This window comes from Heterodontus francisci, chromosome 1 (genome assembly GCF_036365525.1).
Source record: "Heterodontus francisci isolate sHetFra1 chromosome 1, sHetFra1.hap1, whole genome shotgun sequence".
Classification (NCBI taxonomy): Eukaryota; Metazoa; Chordata; class Chondrichthyes; order Heterodontiformes; family Heterodontidae; genus Heterodontus; species Heterodontus francisci.
Window position 1 is genome coordinate 109,609,243 of NC_090371.1, and position 14,318 is coordinate 109,623,560.

General features: G+C 42.9%; 1 protein-coding gene across 1 annotated transcript in view; it reads left to right on the plus strand.

Moving 5' to 3' along the window:
* LOC137363975 (coagulation factor XI-like) overlaps positions 1–14,318 on the plus strand; it is a 79,041-nt gene that overhangs the window by 39,832 nt on the left and 24,891 nt on the right. The window contains exons 11-13 of the mRNA XM_068027619.1: positions 693–799; positions 8,349–8,499; positions 8,576–8,682. Of these exons, the coding sequence (XP_067883720.1) occupies positions 693–799; positions 8,349–8,499; positions 8,576–8,682 (365 nt within the window). The remainder of the gene's footprint in view (positions 1–692; positions 800–8,348; positions 8,500–8,575; positions 8,683–14,318) is intronic.

Consider the following 14,318-nt stretch of genomic DNA (forward strand, 5'->3'; position numbering starts at 1 on the left):
TCCGAGAGTGCAATGCTCCAGTAAAATGCCACACACTATAATCTTTTAAGTTTATTAATGCAGCAAGTGATTTGATAAATTATATTAAATAAAAATGTTATTGCGGTCTAGTATGCTCAAAGCTTGTTGTATAGTATGAAAACAGCAACGTGGCCTGAAACCTTGAAGATGAGCAGTTTTTTTGGTAAACCAATTGCTATTGGTCCCCACACTAATGCTGACTGACTAGTGTGATGGGCACTGGTGGGCACACTCGCAATGTAATGCTGGGATCATGGCATGAAGGTTTAGATTCCATCTACAACAACTACATAGAAGATTTGTTTTAGACATTAGAAACTCTCTCAAATATTGTTAGATACTCATCATTTCTCTTGCTTGAGCTGGCCATCCCTTGGAAATTACATTCATTCAGCACAGAACATGACTTATCTTGGAAAGAGCGCTAAAATTGGCAGTGATAGATGTCACAGAACCTGAATGGGTGGGAAACCAGAGTAGGATATACAGCAGTAAGCATTGAGGAAAGATTAGAAGGGATACCGAGTGGGTCAGAACCAGGCCCTATCTTTAATTTTGGGGTGGATTTTTGCTGGACAGTATATCTTGACTTAATTATAAGCTGAGAAATATTGATTATAAACATCAAAAATTTTAAAACTTTTTTATATTCATTTTCAATTTCTTTGTAGAAATTTTTGTTACTTAAAGAAGACAAACTTGGGACTCCCTTCAATGTCCAAACCATTGAGAAATGTAATATCTGGTTATTCACTTCGAAGTTGTCGAAATATTTCTGGTATGTCGAGTTCACCGTCTTCTACTAGTTTCTCCACTGTTACGGTCAATTGAGGAGGGGTTGAAGGGCTTCCCTCTTTTCCCTCTCCTTGTTTGATCACAACAGGTTTACTTCTTTCTTCAAGTGGATATACTGGCCAATTCAGTAGGTGTTTGATTACTTACTTGCTATGTTCATAACAAAACCAATTGGACAGATTTTCTTGAGTTAACAAAGAAAGAGGTTAGTTTTATTGTACCTAAACCAAACTAATGAAAATAATGAACAACAAAGCACCAACCTTCACACACATACAAACCAGGGGCTGAATTTTATGAGCGCGCCACAAATCGCGGTGGCACGCTTTGAAGTTGGCGGTCCGCCAGCTTGGGTCCGCCGTCGCCGAGCAGGAGCTCATTTAAATGGAGGGGCGAGATGGCTGCCCACGATGACGTAGAGGGGGCAGCCGCTCTGTCCCCGGCAACAGCATCCGGTGCCACTGCGCAGGCGCAGCACCATTTTTAAAGGGCTTCAAGCCCTTAGAAGAAATTTGAATTTTTAAAGGAACGCTATTGTACACGGTCTTTAAAAAAAATTAAATAAAAGCTGGAGGCTCTTTTCCACCCCGAATCAAATCCTTACAGACAGTTCGCCAATCTGGGGAGGCAAATCTGGTATAGGGCAGCCAATTTTGAAGGGCCTGTAACAGCACCCTAAAGAAGAAGGTTGGAAGCAAAGGGAGTTAAAAGATGCTGCAGTTTTGAGCAACTCGAAAAAATATTTGAAACTTCCAAAGCAGCAAGAATAAATATGGAAGCCTTTAAAATCTCAAAGCCCACAAATGACTGTCGGAAACTGAGTGTCAAACCTACTTTCAGCTTTCGCTGATTGCAGCTAAAGATCCTTTTCCTGTACACACAAAATGATCAACTCCCCGAATGTTACCACACATGCTTGGTGGACATGAACAGGAGCTGACGGTAATCCAGCGGACAGAAACAAAACTAGCATCAAGAGTCATAACCATTTCATTGAACTCTGATTAGCATTTATTCATGAGGCTTCTGCCTGTTTCTGGCAGGAGCCACAGCTGTCAGAACTGAGATCCAGCTGAAAATTCCAACGTATTGGACCCTGCTGGTAAGTTGCCGTAGTTCTCATCCTATGGTGGCTCCAAGTGTTGTACCTGTTACATAGCAAAGTTATGGCGCTAACCACGATAAAATGGAACAGTCTTTTTGAGTTGCATTGAAAGAAGCCACCAACATCTGTGCATGCTATGGAATTGTTGTTTGAGGACATCAATAATCCGGCCAATGAGGATTCTAGTTGACCCATGGATCTGATTGTAGTGGAGTTTGGCTGTAATGGAATGAAAATTGTTGGGAATCAGGAATGCAGTAGGGTCACCTGTAGAAGTTGGCATGGTGATGTGTGTGCAGTAAATGAGGCCCTGAACCTGGGGAAGACTGCAATTAGTGCAATCCCCAATGCCCTTTCCTATTTTTATTGGATACTCATTTAAATATATTTACTAAGTTCCTGCCTATGTCTGGCAGGCCTGCTGGATGACTAAATTTAGATGATCTCGAAAATCACATTGGATTGGACACCTGTGGAAACTCAGCTTTGGCCCCATTCATTCCAAAAAAATGGGGTAAACAGGTGAAAATTGACCAGCGTATCTCCACTGCTGCTAAATTAGCTCCCTCACCTGCTGGGCTCAGTTAATTCTCTGAGCCACTACTACTGATGATGTCATCAGTGCTCTCAGATTAAACAAAAATGTTCAAAAGCTGCAGAAATTGATGAGGACAAAAGAAGAAAAAAAGATAAAGCTAGTCATAGTTCCTGCTGACTGATTTTATAATAGGTTCCCAATAGGAAGACTCAGTCTTGAAAAGATTTGTCTTTTGTAAGAGGAAATATTAATTTGGTTCTTGTGCCATTTGTATAAGGTCACCAGAACTATTATGTAGTTGTTTCCATCAATGTAATTTTGCCCTTAAATTAAAAAGTAATCTTTAAATATGTGCTACTCTTATCAAAAGAGTTCTTATTCTTTGGTGTGGAAGCAGATTCAATTGTAACTTTGGAAAGGGAATTGGATAAGTAGTGGAAATATTTGAGGCCGATGAGGAGTGACCAGGGAGTGGGACTAATTGGAAAACTCCTTCAAAGAGCTGCCACAAGCATGATGGGCCAAATGGAACCTTCCTAGAATCATAGAAATTTACAGCACAGAAGGAGGCCATTCAGCCCATCTTGTCTGCAAAAGCTGATAAGTAGCTATCCAGCCTAATGCATAGGTCCGCAGCCTTGTAGGTTATAACACTTCAAGTGCACATCCAACTACTTTTTAAATGTTAAGAGGGTTTCTGCCCCTACCACCCTTTCAGGCAGTGAGTTCCACCGCCCCCCCCCTCCCCCCACCATCCTCTGGGTCAAAACATTTTCACTCAAATCCCCTCTAAACCTCCTACCTCTTACCCTAAATCTGTGCCCCTGGTTACGGACCCCTCAATCAAGGGGAATAGGCCCTTCTTATCCACTCTATCTAGAACCCTCATAATTTTATGCACTTCAGATAGGTCTCCCCTCAGCCTTCTTTATTCCAAAGTAAACAACCATAGCCTATCCAATCTTTCCAGTCCAAGCAACATCCTCGTAAATCTCCTCTGTACCCTCTCTCGTGCAATCACATATTTCCTGTAATGCAGTGACCAGAACTGCATGCAGTATTCCACCTGTGGCCTAACTAGTGTTTTGTACAGGTCAACATAACCTCCTAGCTCTTATATTCTAAGCCTCAGCTAATAAAGACAAGTATCCCGCATGCTTTCTTGACCACCTTACTTACCTGTCCAGCCACCTGCAGGGATCTGTGGACATGCACTTTGAGGTCTCTCTATTCCATTACACTTCTCAGTATTCTACCATTTGTTGTGTATTCCTTTGACTTGTTAGCCTTCCCCAAATGCATTCCCTCACAATTCTCTGGATTGAACTTCATTTGCCAATGTTCTGTCAACCTAACTCGTCCATTGATATCTTCCTGCAGTCTACTGCTTTCTTCTTCAATATCAACCACACAGCCAATTTTTTGTATCATATGCAAACTTCCAGCACGGATTTCTTAAGGGAAGGTGGTTTTTGACTAACAAGATTGAATTTTTTGAGGAGGTCACAAGGAGGATGGATGAGGGCAGTGCATTTGATCTAATCTATATGGATTTTAGCAAGACTTTTGATAAGGTCCCCACAAGGCAGACTGGTCACAAAAGTAAAAGCCCATGGCACGGCTCCCTGCTGATGGTATGGACTTGTAAAGTTATTCCTTGAGGCCATTACTTTTCACACATCCTTTTCATCACATACATTAAAGCTAATTTCTGATAAGGGAGGGAGCTTGCAATTGTATGATAGAAGGCAACATATTATTAGAATGCTAGAAATGACAGTACTGGACGAGACCATGTGGATAATTAATAACCATTCAACCAGTGGTCAGCCTTTCCCTGCATGTTTTTACAATCTTCATTATCCATTTCTTTTTAAATGAAGCTTTGGGGGATGAATTCGGTCACTTAGCACTACGCCAAGACTTACATCGATTCCATGAGCTGCTAACCACGTGGTCCACATGACAGTCCCAATTGATATAATTGAAGAAACCTATGTGGGCCATGTAGATAGCAGCCCATGGCACTGTCTGTCCCAGGAAATCAACACAGACTGCATAACGCCACTTCAAGTGGCCCTATGTGAATGAATATTTGCCCTATAATGTCTTTGATGCTATTGCATTTGCCACAATAACACTTTACATTTGTTGTGCATGTTCTAATATCCCTTTAGTGGAAAAAATCTTCTAACCATCTTATATATTCACCAACCAGTGCAAACAATTTTGGGGAAGATTTTCCTCTTGCAAGTCCCTGGGTGTAAGAGGATTGCAAGGCAGAAGGATTTGTGGTAAATTTGGGCATGAGCTGTTTATGATATTTCTGTCCAGTACAATGCATCTGTCCATGAAAGTATTGGTAGGAGTGTTGTGTGACATTAAATGTGATAGATTCGGAACAGATCAGGCAGATCAAAACTGGGCATCCATGAGGCACTGTGGACACACAATCTGTTACTTCATTGCCCGGCATAGCCCCATTCTACCATTACCATCAAACCAGGGGATCAACACTGGTTCAATGAAGAGTACAGGAGAGCATGCCAGGAGCAGCACCAGGCATTCCTACAGATGAGGTGTCAACCAAGCAAAGCTACAACACAAGATTACTTGCATGACAATCAGTGGAAGCAGCATGCAATAGACAGAGCTAAGAAATCCTACAACCAATGATCAGATCAAAGCTCTGCAGTCCTGTCACATTCAATCATGAATGGTGGTGGGCAAATACAACTAACAGGATGAGGAGGCTCCAAAAATATCCCCATCCTCAATGATGGGGGAGCCCAGTACATCAGTGCAAAAGAAAAGGCTGAAGGATTTGCAACCATCTTCAACCAGAAGTGCTGAGTGGACGATCCAACTTGGCCTCCTCTTGAGGTCTCCAGCATGAGTGTTGTTGGAGAGTCAGGAGGTGAGTTATTCGCCACAGAATTCCCAGTCTCTGACCTGCTCTTGTAGCCACAGTATTTATGTGGCTGCTCTAGTTCAGTTTCTGGTCAATGATAATGCCCAGAATGTTGATGGTGGGGCATTCAGTGATGGTAATGCCATTAAATGTCAAGGGGAGATGGTCAGATTCTCTCTAATTGGAAATTGTCATTGCTTGTCACTTTTGTGGCTCGAATGTTACTTGCCACTTATCAGCCAAAGCCTGAATGTTGTCCAGGTCTTGCTGCATATGAACACAGACTGCTTCAGTATCTGAGGAGTTGTGAATGGTACAAAACATCATACAGTCATTAGCGAACATCCCCACTTAGAAAGCTCGACAGTATTCAGGACAAAGCAGCCCGCTTGATCTGTACCCCATCCACCAGCTTAAACATTCACTCCCTCCATCACCAAGGCACAGTGGCAGCAGTGTGTACAATATACAAGATGCACCAGCGACCTCTACCAACAAGAAGGACAAGGGCAGCAGATGCATGGGAACACCACCACCTGCAAGTTGCCCTCCAAGTCACACACTATCGTGATTTGAAAAAATATTGCTGTTCCTTCACTCTCGCAGGATCAAAATTCTGGAACTCCTTCCCTAACAGCACTGTAGGTGTACCCGCACCAGATGGACTGCAACGGTTCAAGAAGGCAGCTCCCCACCACCTTATCAATTAAAGATGGTCAACAAATAGTGGCCTTGCCATCAGCACTCACAACCAATGAAAGAATAAAAAAATGGATGGAATATGTGGGTAGCCTGTGACCAAATTTGTAATGAATGCTTTTGCCCTGGCAGTTTCTTATGCTCTAGCACTAAATTAGGAAAATTTGCCAAATCTTTCACTACTTATCTTCTTACAGTCTTTCATATTTAAAAAAAAATTGTTTTGACCCCTGTTTAATCTCCTCAGTTTGTATGATTTATCTTGATAAGTACAGCTCTCTGAAGTTCAGAGTCCCTGCTTCCATTAAAATGGTTTTTTTTATTCATTCATGGGATGTGGGCGTCACTGGCTAGGTCAGCATTTATTTCCCATTCCTAATTGCCCTTGAGAAGGTGGTGGTGAGCTGCCTTCTTGAACTGCTGCAGTCCATGTGAGGTAGGTACACCCATAGTGCTATTAGGAAGGGAGTTCCAGGATTTTTACCCAGGGACAGTGAAGGAACGGCGATATAGTTCCAAGTCAGGATGATGTGTGACTTGGAGGGGAAATTGCAGCTGGTGGTGTTCCCTTGCATTTTCTGCCCTTGTCCTTCTTGTTGGTAGAGGTCGCTGGTTTGGAAGGTACTGTTGAAGGAGCCTTGGTGTGTTGCTGCAGTGTATCTTGTAGATGGTATACACTGCTGTCACCATGCGTTGGTGGTGGAGGGAGTGAATGTTTGTGGATGGGGTGACAATCAAGCGGGCTGCTTTGTCCTGGATGGTGCTGAGCTCCTTGAGTGTTGTTGGAGCTGCACCCATCCAGGCAAGCGGAGAGTATTCCATCACACTCCTGACTTGTGCCTTGTAGATAGTGGACAGGCTTTGGGGAGTCAGGAGGTGAGTTACTTGACGCAGGATTCCTAGCCTCTGATCTGCTCTCGTAGCCACGGTATTTAGATGGCTACTCCAGTTAAGTTTCTGTTCAATGGTAACACCTAGGATGTTGATAATGGGGGATTCAGCAATGGTAATGCCATTGAATGTCAAGGGGAGATGGTTAGATTCTCTTTTGTTGGAGATAGTTATTGTGTGGCACTTGTGTGGCGCGAATGTTATTTGCCACTTATCAGCCCAAGCCTGGATATTGTCCAGGTCTTGCTGCATTTCTACACGGACTGCTTCAGTATTTGAGGAGCCATGAATGGTGCTGAACATTATGCAATCATCAGCGAACGTCCCCAATTCTGACCTTATGATTGAAGGAAGGTCATTGATGAAGCAGCTGCAGATGGTTGGGCCTAGGATACTACCCTGAGGAATTCCTGAACTGATGTCCTGAAGCTGAGATGATTGACCTCCAACAACCACGACCTTTGCGCTAGGTATGACTCCAACCTGAGAGAGTTTTCCCCCTAATTTCCATTGACTTCAGTTTTGCTGGGCTCCTTGTTGCCATACTCAGTCAAATGAGTGGCCCTGGCGGAGCCCAAACTGAGCGTCACTGATCAGGTTATTGCTAAGCAAGTGCCGCTTGATAGCACTGTCGATGACACCATCCATCACTTTACTTTTCTAAGGATATGGGGTAAGCCATTTAGGACTGAGATGAGGAGGGATTTCTTCACCCACAGAGTGGTGAACCTGTGGAATTCTGTACCACAAAATGTAGTTGACTCCAAATCATTGAATATATTCAAGAAAGAGTTAGATATAGTTCTTAGGGCTAAAGGAATCAAGGGATACGGGGCGAAAGCGGGAACAGGGTACTGAGTTTGGACAATCAGCCATGATTGCATTGAATGGCAGTGCAGGCTTGAAGGGCCGAATGGCCTACTCCTGCTTCTATTTTCTATGTTTCTGTTTGAGAGTAGACTGATGGGGCGGTAATTGGCCGGATTGGACTTGTCCTGCTTTTTGTGTGCAATAGTGGCCATATAAGGAGTGGTTGCAGGCTCCATTCCTCCAAGACTGTCCATGAGAACTAAGCAAGGTTGAGAAATTTGCATAATATTGGAAGAGATTTCATTTATTTCGAGATAATGAAAGAGATGCAGTTATGTGCTAACATTATAGGAACTCTCAGATAGATCCACTCACAAATTACAAGCAAAGGCCAAATTGAATCAATAGTGCTATGCCTCTTTTCAGTTAGAGATTTTTCCATCCAAGGCCATCTTATTTATTGCAATGTCTGCTACCATTGGAGTCCTAATGCATTAATTCTCAATATTTGGGATCTTGCACTATTTTACTTTTCTGACCGGAGTAATTCTTGTAATTTCAATTTATTTCTTTTACAGATTGCCAGCCCAAAGTTTCTTATAGCAGATCATTTGAAGGAGAGATACTGTACGTTGAAGAAGTTGATAGTTATGCAGAATGCCAGAAAATTTGCACAGACCACAGCCGTTGCCAGTTTTTTACCTACAAACAGACCTGCAACCAGGAACCGTACGATCATTTGCTTTTAATTTTAGTTTTCAAATTAAAAGTATTGAAAGTTGCTGATAACTTTTATCTATTTTAGGTGCAATTGCTATTTGCAAATGACCAGAAGTGGATTACCATCCAGAATAGTTAAATCTGTTGGAGCAATCTCTGGCTTTTCTTTGAGGCTGTGCACTTCAAAGGAAGGTAATTATTTAATATGTTCAGCATTTTGTACACTCCTTTGATTTCCCTTGCAGTATGTATATAATAATTGAAATTCTATACACTTACAACTGAGGAACTCTAAAAGCATTATGAGTATGAATGATTTTTCACTGAAAATAGGAGGTGTTTGTAAATATTTTTTTATCCTACACATCTTCTGTGCTTTGCATCTACTTTTGACTCAGGTAAAATAGTTGCACACATTTTACCAGTTTAACTGTATCACTGCAAAATAAGTGTGGAATTGAGATTTTCCCATTTCCAGCTGTAGCTTTCACAGTAAGAAATCTACAATACCCAATTCAATATCTCTAATGCAGAAGACATGAGTTAGTGAAGTTGCATCATTATATCTGAGCAGTGGTCATTGTAATGCTGTGATGGAAAACTCACATGCCAAATGGAAAATGTTGATTTCGTTATATGGAACTTTTCCTGAAACTTTTTTACAGGACATTATTACAAATAACTTTTAAAAAAGCAGAACAGAGCAGCTAAAGATGTCCACGCACAATTTACATATGAGAAGCCAAAGGCCGGCTTGGAGAAAAAGGTGATTATCCAGTCTAGCCAGAACAATAGGGGTGCTCTCTGATTCAGTTACCAAGAATGGTTTTGCCAATGTTGATCATCAAAAGCCATCGACACCCATTGACTTTGAAAGAGCCACTCACCTCCCCACCCCCCCCCATCAAGTGTGTCTGAACAACCTTGAATTTCATAGATCATTCCATAAACTTCTGTTTTTAACAAAGAGTGGTCACATGACATGACTACCTGTGCAACTCTGAGTTTTGTGAATTGTGACTCAGAAGGCAGGCAGTAACTGAAATCCAAGAAGGAACATCTCTCCTCTTTACCTTTCCAGCAAAGTCCCAGGAAAGCCTTGACTGCAGCTAAACCACAAATTATACAGATCCTCACATTCATCAACAAGGAGGATGGATAAAGTCCCTCCTCAGCCTTCCGGAACCAGAGAAGTAAGCCCAAATTGTGCACGTGGCCCAGCGAGGACTTCAAGACTTCAATTTCACCTAAGGACACTGGGACTACACTTCTGTATTTAAGTTCCATTTTTATTCAGGATTCTACTCCAACCTCTCAGCTCTGCTTTTTCCCCTCTCTATCTATTTGTGTGTGTGTGTGTGCTTCTCGTATGAATGTGAGCGTGAATGCGTCATGTATTTTAGTAATTTTAACCAGTTTAGTGTGATAACAGTCATAGAGTCATACAATTATACAGCACAGAAACAGGCCCTTTGGCCCACTGTGTCTGTGCCAGCCATCAAGCATATCTATTCTAATCCCATTTTCCAGCACTTGGCCCATGGCCTTGTATGCTATGGCATTCAAGTGGTCATCTAAATACTTCTTAAATGTTGTGAGGGTTCCTGCCTCTACCGCCCCTTCAGGCAGTGTGTTCCAGATTCCAACCACCCTCTGGGTGAAAACATTTTTCCTCAAATCCTCTCTAAACCTCCTGCCCCTACCTTAAATCTATGCCCCTGGTTATTGACCCTTCTGCTAAGGGTAAAAGTTTCTTCCTATCTCCCCTATCTATGCCCCTCATAATTTTGTATACCTCAATCAGGTCCCCCCTCAGCCTTCTCTACTCTAAGGAAAGCAACCCTGGTCTATCCAGTCTCTCTTCATAGCTGAAATGCTCCAGTCCAGGCAACATCTTGGTGAATCTCCTCTGAACTCTCTCCAGTGCAATCACATCCTTCTTATAGTGTGGAGACCAGAACTGTACACAGTGCTCCAGCTGTGGCCTAATTAGCGTTTTGTACAGCTCCAGCATAACCTCCCTGCTTTTATATTCTGTGCCTCGGCTAATAAAGGCACGTATCCCATATGCCTTCCTAACCACCTTATCTACCTGTGCTGCTGCCTTCAGTGATCTAGGGACAAGTACACCAAGGTCCCTTGAAGCCAATTTTGGATCCAATTTGCCAAATTGCCCTGGATCCCATGGGCTCTTACCTTCTTGACCAATCTCCCATGCGGGACCTTATCAAAAGCCTTACCGAAGTCCATGTAGACTACATCAACTGATTTACCCTCATCTACACACCTAGTCAACTCCTCAAAAAATTCAATCAAATTGGTTGGACATGATCTCCCCCTGACAAAGCCATGCTGACTATCCTTGATTAATCCCTGCATCCCAAAATGCATCACCTCACATTTCTCAGGATTAAATTCCATTTGCCACTGCTCTGATCATCTGACCAGCCCATCTATATCGTCCTGTAATCTGAGGCTTTCCTCCTCATTATATACGACACCACCAATTTTCATGTCATCTGTGAACTTACTGATCATACGTCCTATATTCTCATCTAAATCATTAATATACACTACAAACAGCAAGGGTCCCAGCACCGATCCCTGTGGCACACCACTGGTTACAGGCTTCCAATCGCAAAAACAACCCTCAACCATCACTCTCTGTCTCCTGCCTCTAAGCCAATTTTGGATCCAATTGGTCAAATTGCCCTGGGTCCTGGGTGGCGCAATGGTTAGCACCACAGCCTCACAGCTCCAGTGACCTGGGTTTGGTTCTGGGTACTGCCTGTGTGGAGTTTGCAAGTTCTCCCTGTGACTGTGTGGGTTTCTGCTGGGTGCTCTGGTTTCCTCCCACAGCCAAAGACCTGCAGGTTGATAGGTAAATTGGCCATTGTAAATTGGCCCTAGTGTAGGTAGGTGGTAGGAGAATGGTGGGGATGTGGTAGGGAATATGGGATTAATGTAGGATTAGTATAAATGGGTGGTTGTTGGTTGGCACAGACTCAGTGGGCTGAAGGGCCTGTTTCAGTGCTGTATCTCTCTATGACTCTATCCCATGGGCTCTTACCTTCTTGACCAATCTCCCATGTGGGACCTTATCAAAAGCCTTACTGAAGTCCATGTAGACTACATCAACTGCTTTACCCTCATCTACACACCTAGTCACCTCCTCAAAAAATTCAATCTAATTGGTTAGACATGATCTCCCTCTGACAAAGCCATGCTGACTATTCTTGATTAATCCCTGCCTCTCCAAGTGGAGATTAATTCTGTTCCTCATAATTTTTTCCAATAATTTCCCTACCACGGATGTTTGATTCATTGGCCTGTAATTACCTGGCTTATCGCTACTACCCTTCTTGAATAATGGTACCACATTCGCTGTCCTCCAGTCCCCTGGCACTTCTCCTGTGGCCAGAGAGGATTTGAAAATTTGTGTCAAAGCCCCTGCAATCTCCTCCCTAGCCTGGGATACATCTCATCTGGGCCTGGGGATTTATCCACTTTTAAGCCTGCTAAAACCACTAATACCTCCTCCCGTTCAATGCTAATATGTTAATGTATATCACAATCCGCCTCCCTGATCTCTACACCTACATTGTCCTTCTCCATAGTGAACACAGTTGAAAAATAATCATTTAAAACCTCAGCTACGTCCTCCGACTCCACACATAGATTGCCACTTTGGTCCTTAATGGGTCCTACTCTTTCCCTGGTTATCCTCTTGCCCTTAATATACTTATAAAATGCCTTAGGATTTTCCTTTATCTTGCCTGCCAGTGTTTCTTCATGCCTCCTCTTCACTCTCCAAATTATTTTTTAAGTACCCCCCTCTACACTTTCTATACTCCGCTAGGGCCTTCGCTGTTTTCAGCTCTCTGAATCTGCCATAAGCCTCCTTTTCTTTCCTCATCCAATCCTCTATATCCCTTGACATCCAAGGTTCCCTGGACTTATTGGTCCTACCCTTCACCTTTACAGGAACATGTTGGCACTGAACTCTCACTATTTCCTTTTTGAATGACTCCCACTGGTCTGATGTCGACTTTCCTACAAGTAGCTGCTCCCAGTCCACTTTGGCCAGATCCTGGTTTATCATATTGAAATCAGCCTTCTCCCAGTTCAGTAGCTTTATTTCCAGTCCACCTTTGTCCTTTTCCATAACTACCTTAAATCTTACAGAGTTATGGTCACTAACCCCAAAATGCTGACACTGACACCCCCACTGACACTTCTACCACTTGTCCGGCTTCATTCCCTAAGATTAGGTCCAGTACTGCCCCTTCGCTTGTAGGACTTTCTACATGCTAGCTCAAAAAGCTCCCCTGGATGCACTTTAAGAATTCTTCCCCCTTTAAGCTTTTTGCACTAAGATTATCAGTTAATATTGGGGAAGTTGAAATCCCTATTATTATTACCCTATTATTTTTACACCTCTCTGAGATTTGCCTACATATCTTCTCCTCTATCTCTCCCTGACTGTTTGGAGGCCTGTAGTACACTTTCAGCAAAATTATTGCCCCCTTTTTGTTTTTAAGTTCTACCCATTTGGCCTCATTTGAGGAAGCTTCTAAGATATCATCCCTCCTTACTGCAGTAATTGACTCCTTGATCAATAGTGCAATGCCACCTCCTCTTTTACACCCCCCTCTGTCACGCCTGAAGATTCTATACCTTGGAATATTGAGCTGTCAGTCCTGCCCTTCCCTCAACCATGTCTGTGTGATAGCAATAATGTCATATTCCCATGTGTTAATCAACACCCTCAATTCATCTGCCTTGCTTGCAAGACTCCTTGCGTTAAAATAGATGCAATCCAGCCTTGCACTATTCGCTTGTGCCTTAACAGGTCTATATTTGCTCTGCCTTCCAGACTGACTTATTTTCTCTTCTGTATTTGTCTGTGCATCACCCCTACTGTACCTCCACTCTGTATCCCATCCCCCTGCCAAATTAGTTTAAACCCCACCCCCCAACAGCACTAGCAAACCTCGCTGCAAGGGTGTTAGTCCCGTTCCGGTTCAGGTGCAACCCGATCAACTTGTACAAGTCCCACATTCGCCAGAAACAGACCCAGTGATCCAGGAAACTAAAGCCCTCCCTCCTGCACCATGTCTTCAGCCATGCATTCATCTGCTCTATCCTCCTATTCCTATACTCACTAGCACGTGGCACCAGGAGTAATCCAGAGATTGCTAAACATACATCTTTCTTGTTTAAACTCAAGAAAACCTGTCTGATTGGTTCATTTGCAAGTATATATTAGAGTAACAGGAGAACGTGCTCACTGAGTTGGTAAGTTAAATCACTGTGTAAAAAAGATAAATCCTGTTGCAGTCAAACCAGAGAAGGGGCAAAAGGGGAGCCTGAGCCACCTTCCTCACCTGGTCGTAACAGAAGTTTGGGGGGTCTAGTCTGGCACTGTACCCACAGGCAAACAAGAAATTGGAAGTGGGAAATAAAAAAAAAGACTTCAGTGCAAGTTTTCTTGTGTTTTTTATTGCTAAAATACTAACCTGTCAGCATCCGAAGCCAGTACATCCCCAAGATAGGGTGAAGTAACTTGGGATTAGTTAAAGGCAGTATCTATGGAAGAGCTGACGAATATGACTGGGCAGTGTGGGATCTCTTTCTGTGCCAAAGCCAAGAAATCCGAAATCCTAAGCCAACCATTTTTTACTCAAACCTGAAAAGTCAGAGACAGGGTTGGAGTCCAACTCAGACAGGATAATGTTAGCAAAAATACAAATAGAGCAGAGGAGACTCGAATTAGAAGACAGGGAAAAAGAGAGACAGGAGAGAGAAAGAGAGAGATTAATCCAGAA